This window comes from Nannospalax galili, unplaced genomic scaffold, assembly GCF_000622305.1.
Source record: "Nannospalax galili isolate Female #2095 unplaced genomic scaffold, S.galili_v1.0 scaffold236, whole genome shotgun sequence".
NCBI lineage: Eukaryota > Metazoa > Chordata > Mammalia > Rodentia > Spalacidae > Nannospalax > Nannospalax galili.
The window spans coordinates 1,610,358-1,629,625 of NW_008338710.1; the positions used below are offsets into that span (position 1 = coordinate 1,610,358).

The 19,268-nt window shown below is 43.4% G+C and overlaps 1 protein-coding gene across 1 annotated transcript in view; it reads left to right on the forward strand.

Annotated features, from left to right (window-relative positions):
* The window catches only part of Tbc1d1 (TBC1 domain family member 1), a gene marked incomplete in the record, with an annotated part of 275,507 nt that extends 256,530 nt beyond the window's left edge, over window positions 1-18,977 (forward strand). Inside the window, 2 exon segments of the mRNA XM_017798190.2 lie at window positions 11,413-11,586; window positions 17,178-18,977. Coding sequence (XP_017653679.2) covers window positions 11,413-11,586; window positions 17,178-17,378 — 375 coding nt within the window.
* Window positions 18,978-19,268: the final 291 nt, after the last annotated feature.

Below are 19,268 nucleotides of genomic sequence, written 5' to 3' on the forward strand. Positions count from 1 at the left end.
TACCAGTTCCATCTATGTGAAGATAAGTCAAAGGTCCTGCTCGACCATGTCTGGCTTCACTTGGAAGCATGGAGGAAATGTTTCCTGAATTGATCCTCCTCTTGTAGACTGGACACTGGTTCAAGTCCATCTTGTGGGGTCTCCATGGCCTCCCTGAACAAGAGGACAGGTGACCACAGTTACAGGACATTTTGAGAGATGTTCCATAGTCTCCTGGAACTTAGCCAACCTTGGAGGGCAAGGGGCAAAAACTGTCCTTTAAGTCCCTCTGACCAGGTTAGCATAGGCCTCAAAGTATGGCTGTTAAACATCCAATAATGTTAGTTCCACCAGTCTGGTACCTTGAATTACCATGTGCTATGTAGATAAAGCCTGGGTAAAAAACAAATATTCTCAGATAAACATTGACTAGACATATATTTTGTTCCTTAAACTAGTTGATTAAACTATGACCTTAGAAATTTTAAGATTACGTGTATATTATTTTTGTCTCATCCCTTTTATATCATAACAGACTTACACAGACCTTCATCTCTTGCTTGGGCTTTCTCATTTTTTCTGTTTTGGAAAATATCTCCATTCACATATCTTTTTAACATCTTTTATAGTCTCATTTTCTTTTCCTTTTTTTTAAATAATTATGAGACATAATAGCATTAACAAATAAATTTTCCATCTATTGTGAGAATTCCTGGGGATACTAAGCAATGCTTATTCCCTTTTAAGGTTCTAGTGTCAAGCCAATGTTTGAGTAAAGTTTTACTGGGGAACCAATAAATTTATGGAGCTTACCGAGATAACTGAGGGGTTGCTGAGGTGCATGTATGACCTGAGCCTATGCACACTGGAAAGCCTTTATCCAGCGTGGGTCATGCCTGCTCTTCCTAGCCTTCCTCAAACTGTATACTTTAGCCCTCCCCAAATCCAGGAGACCATGTATGATTAGGCCCAAATTACATACAGTTGGCTGGGAAGAGTGGCCGGATACTCTGGTGAGGGTCCAATGACCCCGCTTGGCCCTCCTTTAATGAACGAGCACAACCGTCAACAAGCCCAATTGTGACGAGGTTTAGCGATCAGACACAGCTGAAGTCATGATGATGGTAGTTATTTCATGCAGAAGAGACCGGTGTACAGCATCATCTTATTAAAAGGACCTGGAATTTAAAAGGATTTGGTGCTAGGAGCCACATATGAGGAAGAACATACATCGTTTTTCTGAGTCTGTGTTACTTCACTTAGTATAACAGTTTCTAGATCCATCCTTTTACCTGCAAATTTCATTATTTCATCTTTCTTTATGGATGAATAGAACTCCATTGTGTAAATATGCCACATTTCTGTTAATCACTTGTCAGTTGAGGGCCATATAGGTTGCTTCCATCTCTTAGCTATTGTGAAAAGAGCAGCAACAAACATGGTTGTACAAGTGTCTCTACAATGGGATAAGTCCTTTGGGTATATGCCAGGGAGTGGTATAATGGGGTCATGTGGTAGGTTCATTTTCAGTTTTTTAAGAGTTCTCCACACTGTTTTCCATAGAGGTTGCACCAGTTTGCAATCCCACCAGCAGTGAATGAGCATTCCCTTCTCCACATCCTTGCCAGCATTTGGTATCATTTGTTCTCTTGATCCTAGCCAGTCTGATTGGGGTAAGGTGATACCGTAGTTGTTTTAATTTGCATTTCTATAATTACTAACAATGTTGAACACTTTTTGAGATGTTTCTTAGCCATCTTTATTTCTTCCATTGAGAACTCTCTGTTTAGAGCTTTAGCCCGTCTTTTAATTGGGTCATTTGATTTCTCAGTTCTTTGTTTTTTGAGTTCTTTATAGATTCTGGATGTTAAACCTCTGTCAGATGAGTCACTGGTTAAGATATTTTCCCATTCTGTGGGTTTTCTCTTCACCTTTTTGATTGTTTCTTTTGCTGTACAGAAGCTTTTTAGTTTAATGAGGTCTCACTTGTTGATTGCTGACCTTAATTCCTGAGCAACTTCTGTCTGATTTAGAAAATCCTTTCCTATACCTATATCTTGTAAGTTACTGCCAGTATTTTCTTCTAATGCTTTCAGGGTTTCCAGTTTCACCCTGGTCTTTGATCCATTTGGAGTTGACTTTGAAAGATAAGGATCTAGTTTCATTCTTCTACAGGTGGAGATCCAGTTTTGCCAGCACCATTTGTTGAAGATGCTGTCTTTCCTCCATTGTGTGTTCTTGGCACCTTTGTCAAATATCAGGTGGCTGAAATTGCATGTACTCAGATTTGGGTCTTTGATGATGTTCCATTGATCTATGTGTCTATTTTTGTGCCAGTACCATGCTGTTTTTGTAACTATAGCTCTGTAGTATACTTTGAGATCTGCTATAGTAATTCCCCAGCATTGTTCTTTGTGCTGCTTTGGCTGTCCGGGGTCTTTTGTGCTTCCATTTGAATTTAAGGATTTTTTTTCTAATTCTGTGAAGTATGTCATGGGGATTTTTATTGGGATTGCATTGAATCTATATATTGCTTTTGGTAGGATGGTCATTTTAACAATATTAATTCTTCCAATCCATGAGCATGGGAGGTCCTTCCATTTCCTAATGTCTTCCTCAGTCTCTTTCTTTAACAAGTTAAGATTTTCATTGTAGAGATCTTTGGTGTCTTTGGTCAGATTTATTCCAAGTGTTTTTTTGTTTTTGTTTTTTTTTTTTCAGCAATTGTGAATGGGAACATTTCTCTGTACTCTTTCTCCAATTGTTTATTGTTGATAGATAGAAAGGCTACTGATTTTTGTAGATTGATTTTATAACCTGCCACTCTATTCAAAGTATTGATCAGTTCTAGAAGTTTTCTGGTGGAACTTTTGGGATCTCTTAGGTATAATATTATATCATCTGCAAAACGTGGTATTTTGACCTCTTCTTTTCCAATTAGTACTCCTTTAATTTCCTTCTTCTGTCTTATTGCTCTAGCAAGAGTTTCAAGCACTATGTTGAAAAGGAGTGGAGATAGTGGACATCCTTGCCTGGTTCCTGATTTTAATGGGAATGCTTCCAGTTTTTCTCCATTTAGAATGATGTTGGCTGTGGGTTTGTTGTATATAGCTTTAATTATGTTGAGATATGTTCCTTCTAGTCCAAGTCCCTCTAGGACTTTGAACATAAATGCATGCTGAATTTTGTCAAAAGCCTTTTCTGCATCTATTGAGATGATGATGTGGTTTTTGTCTTTGAGTCCATTTATGTGATTAATGACATATATTGAACCATCCCTGCGTCTCTGGGATAAAGGCTACTTAATCATGATGAATGATCTTTTTGAAACTTTTGAAACAGTTCCATGGAGTGAGTGCTGAGTAGAAAGTGTATTCTTGGGTGGAGTATTCGAAAGATGTCTGTTAGGTCCATTTGATGTATGGTATCATTTAATTCAGACGTCTTTCTTTATTCTTTGTCCAGTTGACCTGTCTAATGAAGACAGTGGGGATTAAAGTCCCCTACTATTACTGAGTTGGGGTTAATTTGTGCCTTAAAGTCCTATAGTGTTATTTTTATGAATTTGAGTGCACCAGAGTTTGGTGCATACATGTTCAGGGTTGTAATATCTTCTTGGTTAATTGTTCCATTGATCAGAATGAAGTGACCTCCTTATCTCTTCTGATTAGTTTTACTTTGAAATCTCTTTTATAAGATATTAAAATTGCAATCTCTCCTTGTTTCTTAGTGACATTTGTTTTAAATATTCTTTTCCATTCTTTACCTTAAGGTAGTACCTGTTAACCCCTGAGGCTGGAGAGATGGCTCAGCAGTTAAGAGCACTGACTTCTCTTGCAGAGGACCCAGGTTCGATTCCCAGTACCCACACGTCAACTATGAACTGTCCTTAACTCCAGTTTCAGGGGAATCCGAAGCCCTTTTCTGACTTCCACGGCATTGCACAACCCAGGCGCACTCACATACATGCAGGCAATACACTCATACACATAAAATAAGCCACCGCTGGCGGTGACCGCATCCATCCTTTGACCCTAAGGTAGTGCCTGGCCTTGAAGGTGAGATGGTTTTCTTGCAGACAGAAAAGAAATGGATTTTGTTTCTTAATCCATTCACTTAGCCTGTGTCTTTTGACTGGGAAGTTCAGTCCATTGATATTTAAGGTTATTATTGAAAGATGTATATTGGTTGCCATCATTTTGATTGCTGTTTGTGTTCTCTAATTTTGTGTTTCCTCAGTTATACCTTTATTTTCTTTCATTGCCCAGTGTATAGTTGTTTCTCTCTCTGCTCTCTGTATTGCCTTAAGTATTCTCTGAAGGGCTGGTTTTGTGGACATGTATTCTTTCAGGCTATTCATGTCATGGAAGATTTTTCTTTCCCCCTCAAGTATAATAGACATTTTTGCTGGGTATAGTATTCTGGGCTGGCATCTATTGTCATGTAGAACTGGAAATACCTTGGTCCAGGCTCTTCTTGCTTTCATAGTTTGCATTGATAAGTCAGCTGTAATTCTGATGGGCTTTCCTTTGTATGTGACTTGTTTTTCTTTTGCTGCTTTCAGTATTCTCTCTTTGTTCTGTACATTTAGTGTTTTTATCTATGATATGTCATGGGTAGTTTCTTTTCTGATCCTGTCTATTTGGTGTTCTATATGCTTCCTGTATTTGTATGGGGATGTCTTTCCTTAATTTCAGGAAATTCTCTTCTACAATCCTGTTTAAGATCTGGTCAACACCATTAACCTGAAATTCTTCTCCTTCCTCTATTCCTATGATCTGTAGATTTGGTCTTTTCATGGTGTCCCACATCTCTTGTATATTCCCTTCCTATGTTTTTTCAAATGTTCCATAATCTTTGCTTGAGTCCAATTCCTCAACTTTATCCTCCAGTGTTGATTTTCTGTTTTCCATTTCATTCATTCTAGAGGTGAGGCTTTCCCTTGTTTCAAGTCAGCTTACTGAGTTTTGCACTTCCTTCTTCATTTCTGCCTGCATTTTCTTTAGTGTTTCTCTTTTGTGAATTCATTCAGAAGCTTTTCCTTATCTTCTTTTGGTTCTTTGATTTGTTTGTTCATGTGTTCTTTAAATTCATTGAATTCCTTGGTAATGTTTATGATTGTTCTTTTAAATTCAGTGTCCTGGGTTATCTCTAGGGGGTTCTCCTTGTAGAACTCTTCTATAGGACTGGTGTAGTTTGGTGGGGACATAGTTTTGGCTTTCCATTTTATTATTCTTTTGTTGTGATTTTGGCATGTGAATTTCTTTTGTTTATGATTCTGATATGAGAATTAAGTTGAAGTATGTTTCTGTTTGTATTATCAGGGTGCCTAGGTCCTTTCCTTATTGGTTATGTAAAGCTGGTTGGTACAGGTTTTAGATTCTCTCAGGGTTTTTTTTTTTGGAGGGAACTGGTGGCTTCAGATCATCTATTTAGGAGCACTCACAAAAGCCCTAGTCAGGTTCTAGTCATGTGCACTCAGGCTTTTTTCTAAGGTTTGGACCCCTGTTAGCAGAAACTCAGAGAAAATTTGGGAAATTCCCTAAGGGGGCCAGGGGTGGGTTTGGGGACTCTCAGTTGGTCTGCTGTGTTCTCAGCCCCTATGCCAGAGGGAGGCCAGACCCAGCACTCTCTGTTGGTGTCCACTACACATATAGAGGTGGGAGCCCACCCTGGCAGGCTGTCCCCTAGGATCTCAGCCTTAGCCTATTAAAGCCAGGTCTGCCCTGGGGCCTTGGGAGGGGCCTCACAAAATCCCAGGTAGGTGGATGGGTATGGTGCAATTAGGGGAAGCTCACCACCAAGTGGAGGCAGGATCTGGGTGCTCTCAGGCAGTCCAGTGCATTCTCAGCCCCTATGCCAAAGGGAGGCCAGAACCCAGTACTCTCTGGCGGTCTGCTGTTACACTGATGGAGGTAGGAACCCCAATCTCTGTTTTTAATGAGGTATACTCAACACCCTGTAGACAGTGGCAGGGCCTCTAAGGGTGAGGCCTCAGGGTGCCTGAGGGTGGAGTGTTGGAGCTGAGGTAGTTGAGTCCATCTGGATCTAAAAGAATGAGCGAAGTCCACTTAGCCAACATTTTGTGTGGAGGCTAGTTAAGAGGTGTTTTAGGATCAACTGCTCATAAGGCTTCTGCTGCAGCTACCCACCTCTGCGTTCGCAGTGCAGAAGAGCCATAGGCAGCAGGAGGGGGATGAAGTGGTCCTGATGCAATCATAAAACAGGCAGTAGGTTGAATAGGTCCACAGGCGATAGTTTGCTACCCCTGAGCTAGACGATCACAGCACATGTCACAGACACAGGAGAAGGAAAACAGAGCGGCTCTAGGTACCAGACGCTTTTAGCTTCGATGGTGAGGTAATAGAGTGTAGGCTACGTGGAGTCTCCATGTGGAGCCCAGGTTTTCATTCCAAGAATAGCCTTGATAGAAAACAGGTAAGAGCGCAGGCAGCTCCCTGCCCTCCTTCCCACCTGTGATACAGTGTGGAACTTGACCTCTGAGTGTTCTTAGGCTTGCTGCCTCCTCCCCTGAAGAGGGTACTTGAACTTAAGTCTTTTATAGGGATCAGGTCTGAGGTGTGTAGCACAGTTCCTTGATGGCCTTGGGGAGTCCCCAGGCTCCAACCTGGGAGGTCTACAGGATGGAAGTAGTGAATGCCGTCCTTGAAAGTGACAGAGCATATGGCCCTGTGTATAGACTGGGTGTAGCTATGGTGGGGCATGATCCTCTGTGGCAGCATTACCCCATTTTATTAGATGCCCTCCTTGTAAGACCAATTGAGCAACTGGGGCACAGCCTGATTCCTGGATGGGAGAGAGCGTCTAGGGACAGGGCTCCAGAACCTTGGCTCAGTATAGTCACACTGAGAGCAGCCTCAGAGGAATTTCCAAGGTCAGCTTTCCAGGGCAGAAGACCTAGGGACTCTGAAGCCACTGATACTCCTCTCTCTGACCTTGTGCTCACTGGGAGAACTGTTGGGTGCAGTAAACTAAGCATCTTCCTACCCACAAAGAGGGCACTCTGGGAACGACCAGAACTGAGGGACAGCAGTGTTGCAGACTTGTCATGGTGAGTGCTGTGCCACCTGCAGTCTCTGTTCAGTTTGTAGCAGGAAGAGTCAAAAGTTCACTTTGGGAGGCAGGCCTCAGCCTTTCAGCTTGGTTTAGGTCTCTGCAGTGTGGCCCCAAACCAGCATCATCAGATCATGTAGCAACTTGTTAGAAAGGCAGAACTGGGGCCCCATCCCAGACCTACTGACTCAAAATTTGCACATTCATGAGATCCCCAGGGGATCCATAGGCACAGGACCTTGTGTAACCTCTGCTGTGGGTATCTTTACTCAGTGCATTTTTCCCTGTTGTACTTGAGCTTGTCAGGTGGAAAGGAAAGTCTTCACAAAGCTCCTGTATTCAGAAGGCAGCCTCTTGCACTGTTGGAAACGAGTGTTTCTAAAAGGACAGTCAGCGATACCACACCAAGGGGGTGGAACGCCACAGCAGAAGTGTTCCACCACTGGCATCGCTCAGCTGCTCCATGTGGTGAGAATTTAAAGCAGGTCGGATTTTAGTTAGCCTTATAATGGCTTTTAAGTTCACTACAGACACTGCCCCCTTGTTGCTGATACCCAAGCAGACTGCTCCCACTGGCCTGCACAACCAACAGATTTGGGGAAAGGTTTAGAAGTTAGGAAAGCCAAAAGCATGTGGCTAGGTCTACAGGCCACCAGTTAGTGGCTGCATTGTACCATGTGTACTGACTGAACAGAAAAACATTGAGTCTTCAGTAGCAAATGATCCAATAGCACAAGCAGGTGACCTGCTAGATGGCTCTTCCCTCTCACTGAAGGGGACAGCCATCTAGCAGACAGACATCTGGAAAAATATTTAGTGTCATGGATAACCTAATTTTCTGCATAGCATATAATGCCTTACCTACTAGATTAACAAACTGACTTTCTTTAATGCCAATATACAGCACTGAAGGTGTGCTAAATCTGGCACATCAGTGCATGCCAGTATGTGGCACTGAGGGTATGCTACCAGTACATGCTAGTGGTACCATAACTTGATTATTCCTACATGGGAAGTGGTTTGGCAACAAATATCACAAGGCAGTAAAATACCCATGCTCTCCTGACTCAGTAATCCCAGTTTTTGGAATGTATCCTTAGGAATTAGTCCAAAATATGGGAAAATCCATATGTAAGTAAATTCTCTTAGAGTTGTCATTTATAATAACAAAAATTGAACATATCAAGATGTCCAACATGTGATGAATGGGCTGACATGTTTGTGGTATGCTGAGTTGGTAAAGAACCATGAAGCCATTTATAGTTATGGTTATGGAGAACATAGCGCAACATGAGAAAGCTCTTAGAATATCAAATTAAGTGGAAAGAGTGGGCTAGGGTATTTTATGTTGTGTTTACAACCAGAAAAATATGCTTATAGTAATAAGGATGAAAGGAAGTATAAAGATGAAGGATGTTGTGTTGGTGGTTTTTATTTTCCATGTGTCCTATAATACAGCTTTATTGCTTCAGTACAAAACTCATGGTTTGTCTTTTTGGAAAAACACTAAACATAGGGAAATAGGTAATTCTTGCTTTGGCAGGCAGAAGAGAATGCACCTTTGAGTACCCAAATTCTGGAACTTGCTTGAAAATCTTAGAGAAAGCAAGAGCAAGTTGGTAGAAAGGCACCAGATCCCCAGTAATTACAGCTCAAATGGAGTTGCTCTGAGATGGATGTAGAAGGAAGGCTGGAGCACAAGGCTGGTCCTGGCAGCTCTTTGGAGTGACCGTGCTTAGGGAATGGGTTCTAGAAGGCCCAGCCAAATCTCATTGGAGGTAGCTTCCCCTGGCCTCTCATGTGCCTAGGAAGGACCTGCCCTTGCCCAAGAAACTCCTCCCCCAGTGTATGTTGATCCCCGCTCCCCCCAATCATCACCCAGTATCTAACATTTTCAGTTTATTGATTGTGTTTCTCTGAGATATGCCACCATGAGATCAGGCTTCAATCGTAGGCCTTTCTGCTTGGGGGTCGGGGGGTGGGGCGTAGGAACTGGCATCATCAGTGGATCTACTTGTGCCTCTAAGTGTGCAAGAAGGGTCCTTCCTTTTTTTCTATCCTTTGCTCAAGTCAGTGACCTAAGACCGAACCTACTATTCAAGGCTTTCACCATCAGCCACAGACTGCTGTGGTTTTGGACCATTTCTGGGGCACAACTGCAAAATCATGGACTGTTTTGACTAGATGTTACAATTAAACTGAGACATTTAGGGCCCGGGATATTTCCTAGGAGTTCATGGAGGCCTGGAAGAGTGTGGCCTATGGTCACAGCTGGGAGCCTTTAACCTTAACACATCATCAGCCTACACAAAAGGCCAGAGGCTTTGTTCCTAACTTTTACAGGTTAGGAGATGATACTCAGTACTGTTTGTAATTACACACTTGTGCTGTAGCAATCTCCAAGTTCATGTTTGTGGTTTTTGCTCTGAGAAGACTATTCAGAAATTCCATGATATGGCATCCATTGTAGGTCTGAGACTTGAATTGAAATACAAGGATTTCTGACAGGTGAGTGAAAACCACATCCCTCAGCTAAGAAGAGCTTGCCAGGTATGTACTGGAAACTTCTGTGAGCTGCCTCCTTTCATCCCCAGCAGGATGCTGGAAGAGAGATGTTACTACCTTGTGTAGGAAGCCAAGAACTGAGGCCAGCAAGGTTAAATAAGTTTCTCAGGATTATTCAGAGATTTGCCAGTGGAGCACCAATTTCAAAGCTGACTCAGCCCAAGTCAGTTAACCTGTACTGTAAATGAGATACTAGTGCCCACTGACCTTATGGTCACTTAGGGACTATAGGTCCCTATACAGTCTCAGGGACAAAAAGATCAGGTTGATAAAATTAATTGTTCTCCCTCCCCCCTACAGATAGCATGTATTTTGGTAGCCATAGAATGACTTGAATATCCTTAGTAGTAATCATTGAGTTAAACTGAAAAGCAGGAAGCTGAAAGTTCATCAGAAGGGAGATAGAGTGAGATTGTTGGATATGGTGAGAAGGCCAGTGGCTTTTGGAGATGGTTCCAGTGCTTAGAGCATCCATCAACAGAAGCTTGTTTTCTATGGCTCTGAACTCTGTTGGAGGTTCCTTCGTAAGGAAATACAGTAGTCAGTTTCTGCCCTTATGAAGTCTGACTGCATTCTCAGAAGAGTCTTCTGACCTAACAGACTCATTATAGAAGGTCTAACAGGCAAGAAGAACCTGACCAGACTCTCAGATCTGCCAGATCTACCTTGAGGGCTGTGACGGTTACTGTTGATACTGTTGATCGTCACCTTGATAAGATCTAAAATCACATAGGAGACAAACCTCTGGACACATCTATGAGGGGGAGTTTCTAGATTAGGTTAATTGAGTAGGAAGGCCTACCATTCCATGGGCCAAACTGAAGATAAAGGAGAGAGCAAGCCAAGCACCAACTTTTATCTCTTGTCTGCTTCCTCAGTATGAACCTCATGCTTCTGCTGTCAGGACTCTCCTGCCATGATGGACTGACTGGACTCGTAAATTGTGAACCAAATAAATCTTTCCTTCCTTAAGCTTTTGTCAGGTATTTTGTCACAGTAACAAGAAAATAACTAATATAGGGCTGCACTCTTGCACTGAGTGGCCCCTGCCTACAGGGTCACCACAGGGACACAGGAAGGGAGGGGATGCCTTGGACAGTATGGTATCTACCCTCTGACTCGCTACAGCTCTCTCTTATCTAGCCCTGCTGCTTCCTCACCAGGAGAAAGAACAGACACCATCACCTGAGTCACTTGTGCACTTTGGGGTTTCTTCCACACATCTGGCTCTGTCATCACTGCTCTTATAGGAAGAGAGACAAGCCAGGCATTGTTTTGTATTCAGTCATCTGTGTGGGTGACATTTGGGGTTGGCTCCACAAAGAGGACATTCCAATAAACAGCTCCATTACTTCACTCTTCTTGCAACTCTGAAAACTAGCTGAATTTTAATTAAACTTCGACGTGGTGACTATGCAAATAGGCTATACTTTTATTTTGTCACTGTTCTACCTATAGCCAATGTATTTAATCTGATAGAATATTCAGAGAAAACAAGTAAGAGCTAAAAATGAAATTTTGAAAGCCTTTTAAAAAAAAAAGTTTTTGCTTTATTTAAGAAAAATCTCAGAACCTGTACTTACAGTTCCTTTGGAATTATTTCTAGACGTTTCTTACATCCTTCCTTCTGACCTTCTCAGAGCTGAGAGTGCTGAGAGTTTTTCTTATTTCTTTGTGGCTTGCCAGCTGTGAGGCTAAGGGGTGATGGACAGATGTTGACATGAGTATTTGTATAGGTGCATGTGCATGTGGGAGACTTGTTTCACCCTCTGATAAGTTTTCTGTATCCCACAGGTGTTTGAGATGGATATCGCCAAACAGTTACAAGCCTATGAGGTTGAGTACCATGTACTTCAAGAAGAACTTATTGATTCCTCTCCACTCAGTGACAACCAAAGAATAGATAAATTAGAGAAAACCAACAGCAGCCTACGCAAACAGAACCTTGACCTCCTCGAACAATTACAGGTAAAGCATATTTACAAAGCAGCTTCCTGAGCCACAGTGACAGTAGTTCATTAACTCACCAAAGGCACCAACAGGCTGGGCTTTCCCATGGCCAGAGGACCTTTCCCACCCCACTCTGTTTGTAGTTGTGATCAAAGGTATCCCAGGAGAATCGGTCCTTTTTATTACAGAGCACACAGACTGTCCTTGCTAAGGTCAGACAGTCCTGGAGCTTTCTGAGAGGCTTTTTCTACACTTAGCCTTTTAGGAGACAGGCCCAGAGACCAGCTTGGTTCCGGATGGTGTGGTGCCATTAGCTGAATGCCAGCAGTTACGCTTTGAATAATGATGAGATAGTCAAGGGCTTTCCCCACAGTAGGCAAAATAAGCTAAGTCCTTGGAAGGATGTTAAGGGAGGGAAGTGACATAGAAGTCTACCTAGCAGAATAAACCAGAACATATGAGAGTTACTTGTAAGTCTTTGATATAAATGCAAAGATCTGTTTATTGAAGGGCACAGTTCTCTCCTCCAGAACATTCCATCTTAACATGGATAAATGCAGGTGAGGACCCAGAACAGCAGAACTGTGTGTGCAGAACGGAGAGGGAATGAGCGCTGGGACAGAGTCCAGAGGCCCAGGCAGGCGGGACCCAGTGAGGCCCATGCACACTATTATCCCCCAGACACTGTTCTGTTCCCTTACCTATGTGACAAAGACCTCACTGCAGAGTGCCACTCCTGCTAGTCAGATGGCACCAAGCAACCATGCATTCTTCTCTGTTAATGTTATAATGAGAGCATGCCTCAGTGTTCAGGGATTAGGAGGTATCTTAAAAATAAATTGTTCATGGAGTGCCTAGGCATTCCATAAATAAGCTTTCCATCCTGATTCAGGCTTGATCTTTCTCTGTAGGATGTTGCCATTCTGTAGACACATGTTTGGCCATGATGTGTGAAAAGTCAGCATTTGAGTGCCTGATCCATTAACCCTGCCTAAAACGCATTCCTTGCATCAGTTGCTTATTCAAGTCGATTCGGGTAGATAGATACTCCATGTAGAGGAACAAAAACAGAATGTTTCCATCACCCAGTCCTAACTGCCAGGCACATTCTGCTATTAAACTGCTTGACCTGTCTTTACTGAAAATATGCCTGGTTACATTCTTCCCTGGAAGTCTTAGCTGTCACTTGAAGGGAAGTCACGTGGGCAAAGAACCTGCTCTGGCTCACAGGGGGCACACAGTGCAGGTGGTCGTTTTCAAGGGCTTCCAAGTCAGCAGTGGACACCTGGTGAGGGGAGCACTTCTGACAGTCACATTTGCATTTAAAGCATTCAGCTTGTTACAAGGTTCGTTTTCTTAGGCTAATGCCCACGTTGCTCTTTAAGGAGTTGAAAGAAATTTCATGCTGCTTCTGTGACACTGCACACCTTTTGTAAGGATAGGGAGTTGTGAAAAACTGTTCAGAAACCTGTATGCTCAAGGAAAGGACTCCCATGGTAACCAGTAATCCTAGATGGTCTCCCAGGCATGGTCCTCCTCTCAACTGAGTGGTTCTGCACTTCAGGGAGAATGTTATCCAAAATTACAGGTTTGCCAGTCTGTAGTTACTGAGCCCTGCTGTGCTGAGCTGAGTAGGATGCTGCTTACTTCAGAGAAGCAGGCTAGGGATTGTGGTGTGGTGTTGAATGGGATAGGGTCTGTGGGGATTTGAATATATTTTCCCATAATCTTCTATGAAAGTGTGCTTTTCATATGCGAGAATCCTGCCTGTTTATTTGCATAAGTGCCCAGTATGATCTGAAAGTTTATACATAAATTTTTTTTCTCAAGTATCAGAATTTACCCAGTTTGAAGCTTGGCTTTGTTGATGGACATACCAAAGTCCCATTTAGTTATCTTTAAACATAAGAAAATGTGATGTGGTGCACAAAGACAAGTAGTGCTTTCATGTGGAGCAAGAAGGTAAAAGTAAAAATAGTTAGGAGGGTGACTGGAAAGTAGAGGGATTTCTGGGAAGGAGTGAGAGAGAAGATAAGAAAGGGCAGTTGGGAGGGTGGATGTGATCAAAGCACAATATTTGCCTATATGGAAAGTCACAGTGAAACCCGTTCATATGTATGATTCATAATTATTTTAAAAATCAGATTGTGGGGCTAGAGAGATGGCTCAGCAGTTAAGAACACTGGCAGAGGACCTGGGTTCGAATCCCAGCACCTACATGGCAACTAACAACTGTCCATAACTCCAGTCCCAGGGGATCTGACAGCCTCTTCTGCATGACAAGGGTGCACTTACCTACATGCAGGCAATACATGCATACACATAAAATAAAAATAAAAATTTTAAAAATAATAAATATAAATAAAAATCAGATTGCAAAGACAAACAGTGAAAGTAACTATATAGGAAAATTAAACTCTCCTACATTGCTGTGAGCACATAAATTAGTAGCACTTAACAAAATCTTAAATGTCTGACATTGGCCTAGCATGCCTGCCCTTGTTTGCTCTGTTGCTTTGATGAAACACTGACCAAAATCTACTTGGGAGGTGTGGAAGATTTATTTCATGTTACACTTCCAAGCCACAGTTCATCTTTGAGGGATGTCAGAGCAAGAACTCAAGGCAGGAGCTGAAGCACAGACCATGGAAGGAGGCGCCTTTCTGGCTTGCTCCCCTGGCCTCTGCTCAGCCTGCTTTCTTCTGTAACCCAGGCCCACCTGCCAGGGGTGACACCACCCACAGTGGGCTGGGCCGGCCCACACCGTGACTCAGTAGTCAAGAAAATGCCCCACAGAGCAATCTGATGGGCACAGTTCCTCGCTTGGGACCCCTCCTCCCAGGTGTCTCTTCTGATGGATACAGTTCCTCCCAGGTGTCTCTGGTTTGTATCAAGTTGACCCTTGTTGACTTGACACATAAATACAACACTTCTGAACCATAACCTTTCCTTTCTTGTGTATCTGCAGGATCTTATGTTACTATCATAATATAAAGTACAGTACAACCTTAAAAGTCCCACAGTCTTTGAAAATTCCAACAATTTAAAAGTTTAAGTTCTCTTTTAAAATCCAAAGTTAATTTAACTGGGCTCCTATAAAATAAAAAACATATTTTCTTATTTCAAATGGGAAGAATCAGGCACACGTCATCAAAATCAAAGTCCAGCAGTGTAGCTCAGTGTCCGACATCTGGGATGAACTCACAATCTTCAGGACTCCAAAAGGTTTGGGCGGCTCCACTTGTCCAGCTGTGCCATCTGCAGCACACACAGCTTGTCTCCTAGGCTCAGACCAGCTTCACGCTGTGCCTGCTGCTGTCCTTGGTTCTGGCATCTCCAATATGGTGGATCTCCACTGTAACTGAGGCTGCACCTTCACCAGTGGCCTCTCCTGGCTTCACATGGTGCCAGGCTTCAGATTCTCCCCAGGACCCCTTTAATCCTGGAGTTTCCACTGTGACTGAAGCTGTACCCTTCACCTTTTCTGGCCTGTCTTCAGGAACTCCAACTCTGCTATGTGGTGCCAAGCCTCAGCTGTGTACTTGTAGGAGACTCTTGGACATTACCAAGTTTGACTGCCAACTCGAGATGCAGCCTTGACTCCTCACTGGATCACAACTTCTGTGTGCTGACCCTGAGGACGTACTTCCCAGGAGATTTCACCTCAGTGATGGTGCTATCTTCTTAACACAACTGATTTTTCAGCCCCAGCCAGTTAGCATTTATTGTCCCAGTAAAACACAGAACTTTCGCTTCCAGATTCTGTATTGAAAATGTCACATGTACAGCCCTGATAGTGTTTGAGGGACTCTCAAACCTCCCCCAGAATCTCCATTAGCCAGGCCTCCATCATCTGTATTTCTGTAAACATTCTTATTTTCTAAACTCCCACAATAGTAGCTCTATAAGCTCTGAGCATTCAATGACTTTTTCCAGCCCAAAGCTCTAAAATTTCCATAATCCTTCCAGAAAACAACACGGTCAGGTCTATCACAGCAATATCCAACTAGCTAGTAAATTTCTGTTCATTCTTTTCTGTTTTTGTGATAAACACCATGACCAAAAGCAACTTGGAGAGGAAAGGGTTTATTTGCTTTAATGCCTCAAAGCAAGAGAGGAAACCCTTTAACCTGTTTGTCAGACAGTACACAGGTGAATACATAGACATGCTGGTGGCAAATAGAAACCCACATAAGCTTTTCCTAATGATCAGCCATCTATAAGGCCTTGAGTTCCCACACTCAGTGGGGGTACTGAGGGGACCAGACCATGTGAGAGATAAGATGGTCTTTTCCAGTCTTACTGAGACCTGCCATCTATGCAGAACGGTAAAGTACAGTGCAAATTCCTTCGCTTCTAATGCAGCATAGTAAATGACTGTGCAAACTTAGTCACTATTTCCTGAGCTACACTCAAAATGCAGACGTGGACTGGGCCCATTCCTGGACAAGATGGTAGGCTGAGAAGTTAGGGATGTGCAGCAGGCACACCCGCCTCCATCTTGGAAGCTTGATGGGCTGTGGCTCCCGGTTCTTTTCTCTCTTTATTTTCAGTATTCTCCTGGCACAGCTGGAACTAGACTTTGAATCATGGGTTTTCTGTCTGGTACAAGGGTTATCTTGTTCAAAATAGCTGTTTTCCTGGTTAAAAATTAGGGTGAGAATAGATGTACCATTTTCCCCAGCTAAAATAAATGGGACTGGACTGGACCAGTGAGGTAGAGCCGCCTCGTACTGACCATAGTGCTGCAAATGCTGGTGGGAGCTGAGCGGCAGGCCAGAAAGGCCTTGGGAATAGAAACTGGACCGTCAGAACTTGTATGGTGTTCTCAGAGGACCGCCTCAATGTCACTAGAGCTCACCTCTTGTTGCCTTGGAACACAGTGGATGAGAGATGGAAGCCAGTGACTAGAGAAAGCTCCCCTTCCCTGACCCTGGTGTGTGTGGGTGTGAAGGCCCTAACTTGAGAACATGCTTCCTCTAGCATGGGAATGAGGGTTTGCTTTCTCCTGGGGTGGTGTGTGGCCAGCAACCATACAGAGAAAAGGCTGACCAGAATGCTACTGTTTGCAGCATTCTGTGTCCCAGGGGAAATGCCCCTGTTTCCTATATAGTGATGTCCTATTACTCCATGGAAAATAAGGGGAGAAAAATTCAGATTAGAGAGCTATTACGAATACTCTTGTACCTTCATATAGAAGCCATTTCAACCATTTGTCTGTCTCAATCAGTGTGTACATGTAGATGTATGAGTCGTCTGAATAGGCCATGCTGTGGCCCTGAGCTCTACCCCTTCCCCCCCAAATGCTGTGACCACATCAGCACTGCCCTCCCCTGGGTTTCCTATATGCTTTGATGCCACTGTCTCAACCCTGGGTGTCCAGAGGGGCCACAGCAGGGAAGAGGGTGCTAGAAGAACTCAAAAGGGCCCAGCCTGTCTGCATGGGAAGCTGGGAGAATCTTCCAGTGTGACCAGAACTGATCCACAGTAGGCTTGTTTCTGCCAAGACCCAGCTGCAAAATTCCCCAAGGCTGGGTGGCATTCAGCACATAGCCCGGTCCTGTGTGATCACAGGCAGGTACTTTCTCATTTCTCCTTTCCTTCTCCAGGTGGCAAACGCTAGGATCCAAAGCCTCGAAGCCACGGTAGAGAAACTTCTGAGCAGTGAGAGCAAGCTGAAGCAGGCAGTGCTGGCTCTGGAGCTGGAGCGCTCCGCCCTGCTGCAGATGGTGGACAAGCTGCAGAGGCAAGCTGCCCAGCCCAGTGATCTGGAGCCAGACTGCGCCCAGCCTGAGCCTACAAGTGACTGACAACTCCCAGCAGAGACTGCACACTGCTAATGCTGTCCAGGCCTTAATCGAGAGAGACAGAAACTGGAGGCAGAGAACAGAGACCGTCTCAGGGAGGAAACTGGCTTGCCAGCCTGCAGATTCTTTGGCACTCAGACTTGCAGTTGGGAGGGCAAAAGTCCCAGAGTTTTTGTTGTTTTAGGATTTGATTCATCCTTTCTCCAGTCGTGATTACTATACTCAGTAGCTTTAAACGGCATGGACACGAATAAACGCACCTTTATGTTCCTTCTTTGCTTCCTTTTTTAGAGACACCTTGTTTTTAAAGAGCATTTGTGATACTGGGATTTCAGAAGCAAGAAGGGCTTGAGATAATTCCTCAGGCAAAAGTGTGACTTATCCGTCCTCTCCGACCTCACAGAGTTCCTGTGACCACACCCTCAGTGTCACCATGAAGTGCAGTTGGCCCTTGTCTGTTCTTGTTACAGAAACCTGAGGTGACCATGAGGAAGGACTGAAAGGGATTTATTTAAATTGGATATCTTGATTATTACTGACTAAATAGTCACTCTCATTGGTACTGAAGAAAACTTTCTCAAAAACTATTACAGTGTTTTATGGTTTTTCTCGTCCTTTAAAGTCATGGTAGATAAATGTTTCATAACGAAATCAGTTTTAAGACTCCACCGGTGATTACTAATGTGTGACCTGCAGTTGTGGGGTCTGAGGTATTTATTTGTTTGTGATAGTTTCATATCCACACTATGGAGCCATGTATTTATTTTCGCCTATTGTATAATGTTCTAAGGCCATGTCTTCCTTTGAGTCTCTACCCCTTGGAAATCTGATTCCTTATAGAAGGAGCAGAACACATCAAGATTTTCAGGAATTCCTAAGATTCTGAAACCTTGCAAAAGAGACCAGGCTGAAATTGCAATCAGATTTATGGCAGCTGACAATTTTTCAGAGGTAGGATGTATGTGCTTTGAAACACAGTGACTTGTCTCTTGGGCTGGTGAGGACCCTGTGCCTTCAGGCAGAGCGCTGCTCACAGTCACCCTGCTTCCAGCTGGTTCTGCGTAGTGCATCACCCATGTGTGCTTAAAAGAAGCTATTTTTTTGTGGTTGGTTGTTTGTTCAAAAAATAATAAAAAAGGCCTAGAGAGCTACCATCACAGTGGCCTTCTGTGCAGTGGGCTCAGTTCTGGCCTTTGACTTCTAATAGTAATCCCTCCCGTTCCAAGGGTGTCTCTTTCTACTCTCTTGGGTAGGACAGGATCTTCTAAACCGTGGGTGAAAGGAGGGACCACCATTTTGGAATCTCCCAATCATTTCAAAGGGAGACCAAATGGTTGGGTGGTCTTGAGACTCCCTCTTGGTTTTGGGTCAGAAGAGAGCTCTTTTCTCCACATACCAACATGAACGATCCCAGTCACCTCTCTTCCAAGCAGTTCCACCAGAGATAGCTTAAAGGGGTTGGTAGTAGAGGGCTTTTTTCTACATTGTATTTTACTATTTGAATGTTTTAAAATGTTGAATTTTGGACATATTATTACTGTTCAAAAACATTGACTATGGTAAGAAACAAGAAAGCAATAAAATGGATAATCTGCACCTGTCTTCGCAGTGTCAGTGGTTTGTTTTTTAAGTCTAGATTTTTGCTTTGCCATCTAGGACTGAAGGAGTACCTGATGCGCACCTGTGGGTCTAAGTGTGACTGTTACCATCAGTTCTGCCTCCAGTGTCAGTATCCAGGTATTTGTGATGTTGGGACAGCTCTCCATAGAGTGTACATATCGGTATCAATGAGACTGACTTCTGTTGTGTATACACCATATCGCTGCAGAATGCGTTGGGCCAGAGCACCATTCCTACAAACAGCAGTGCTTCTTGAGGGCTCGTCTCAACAGT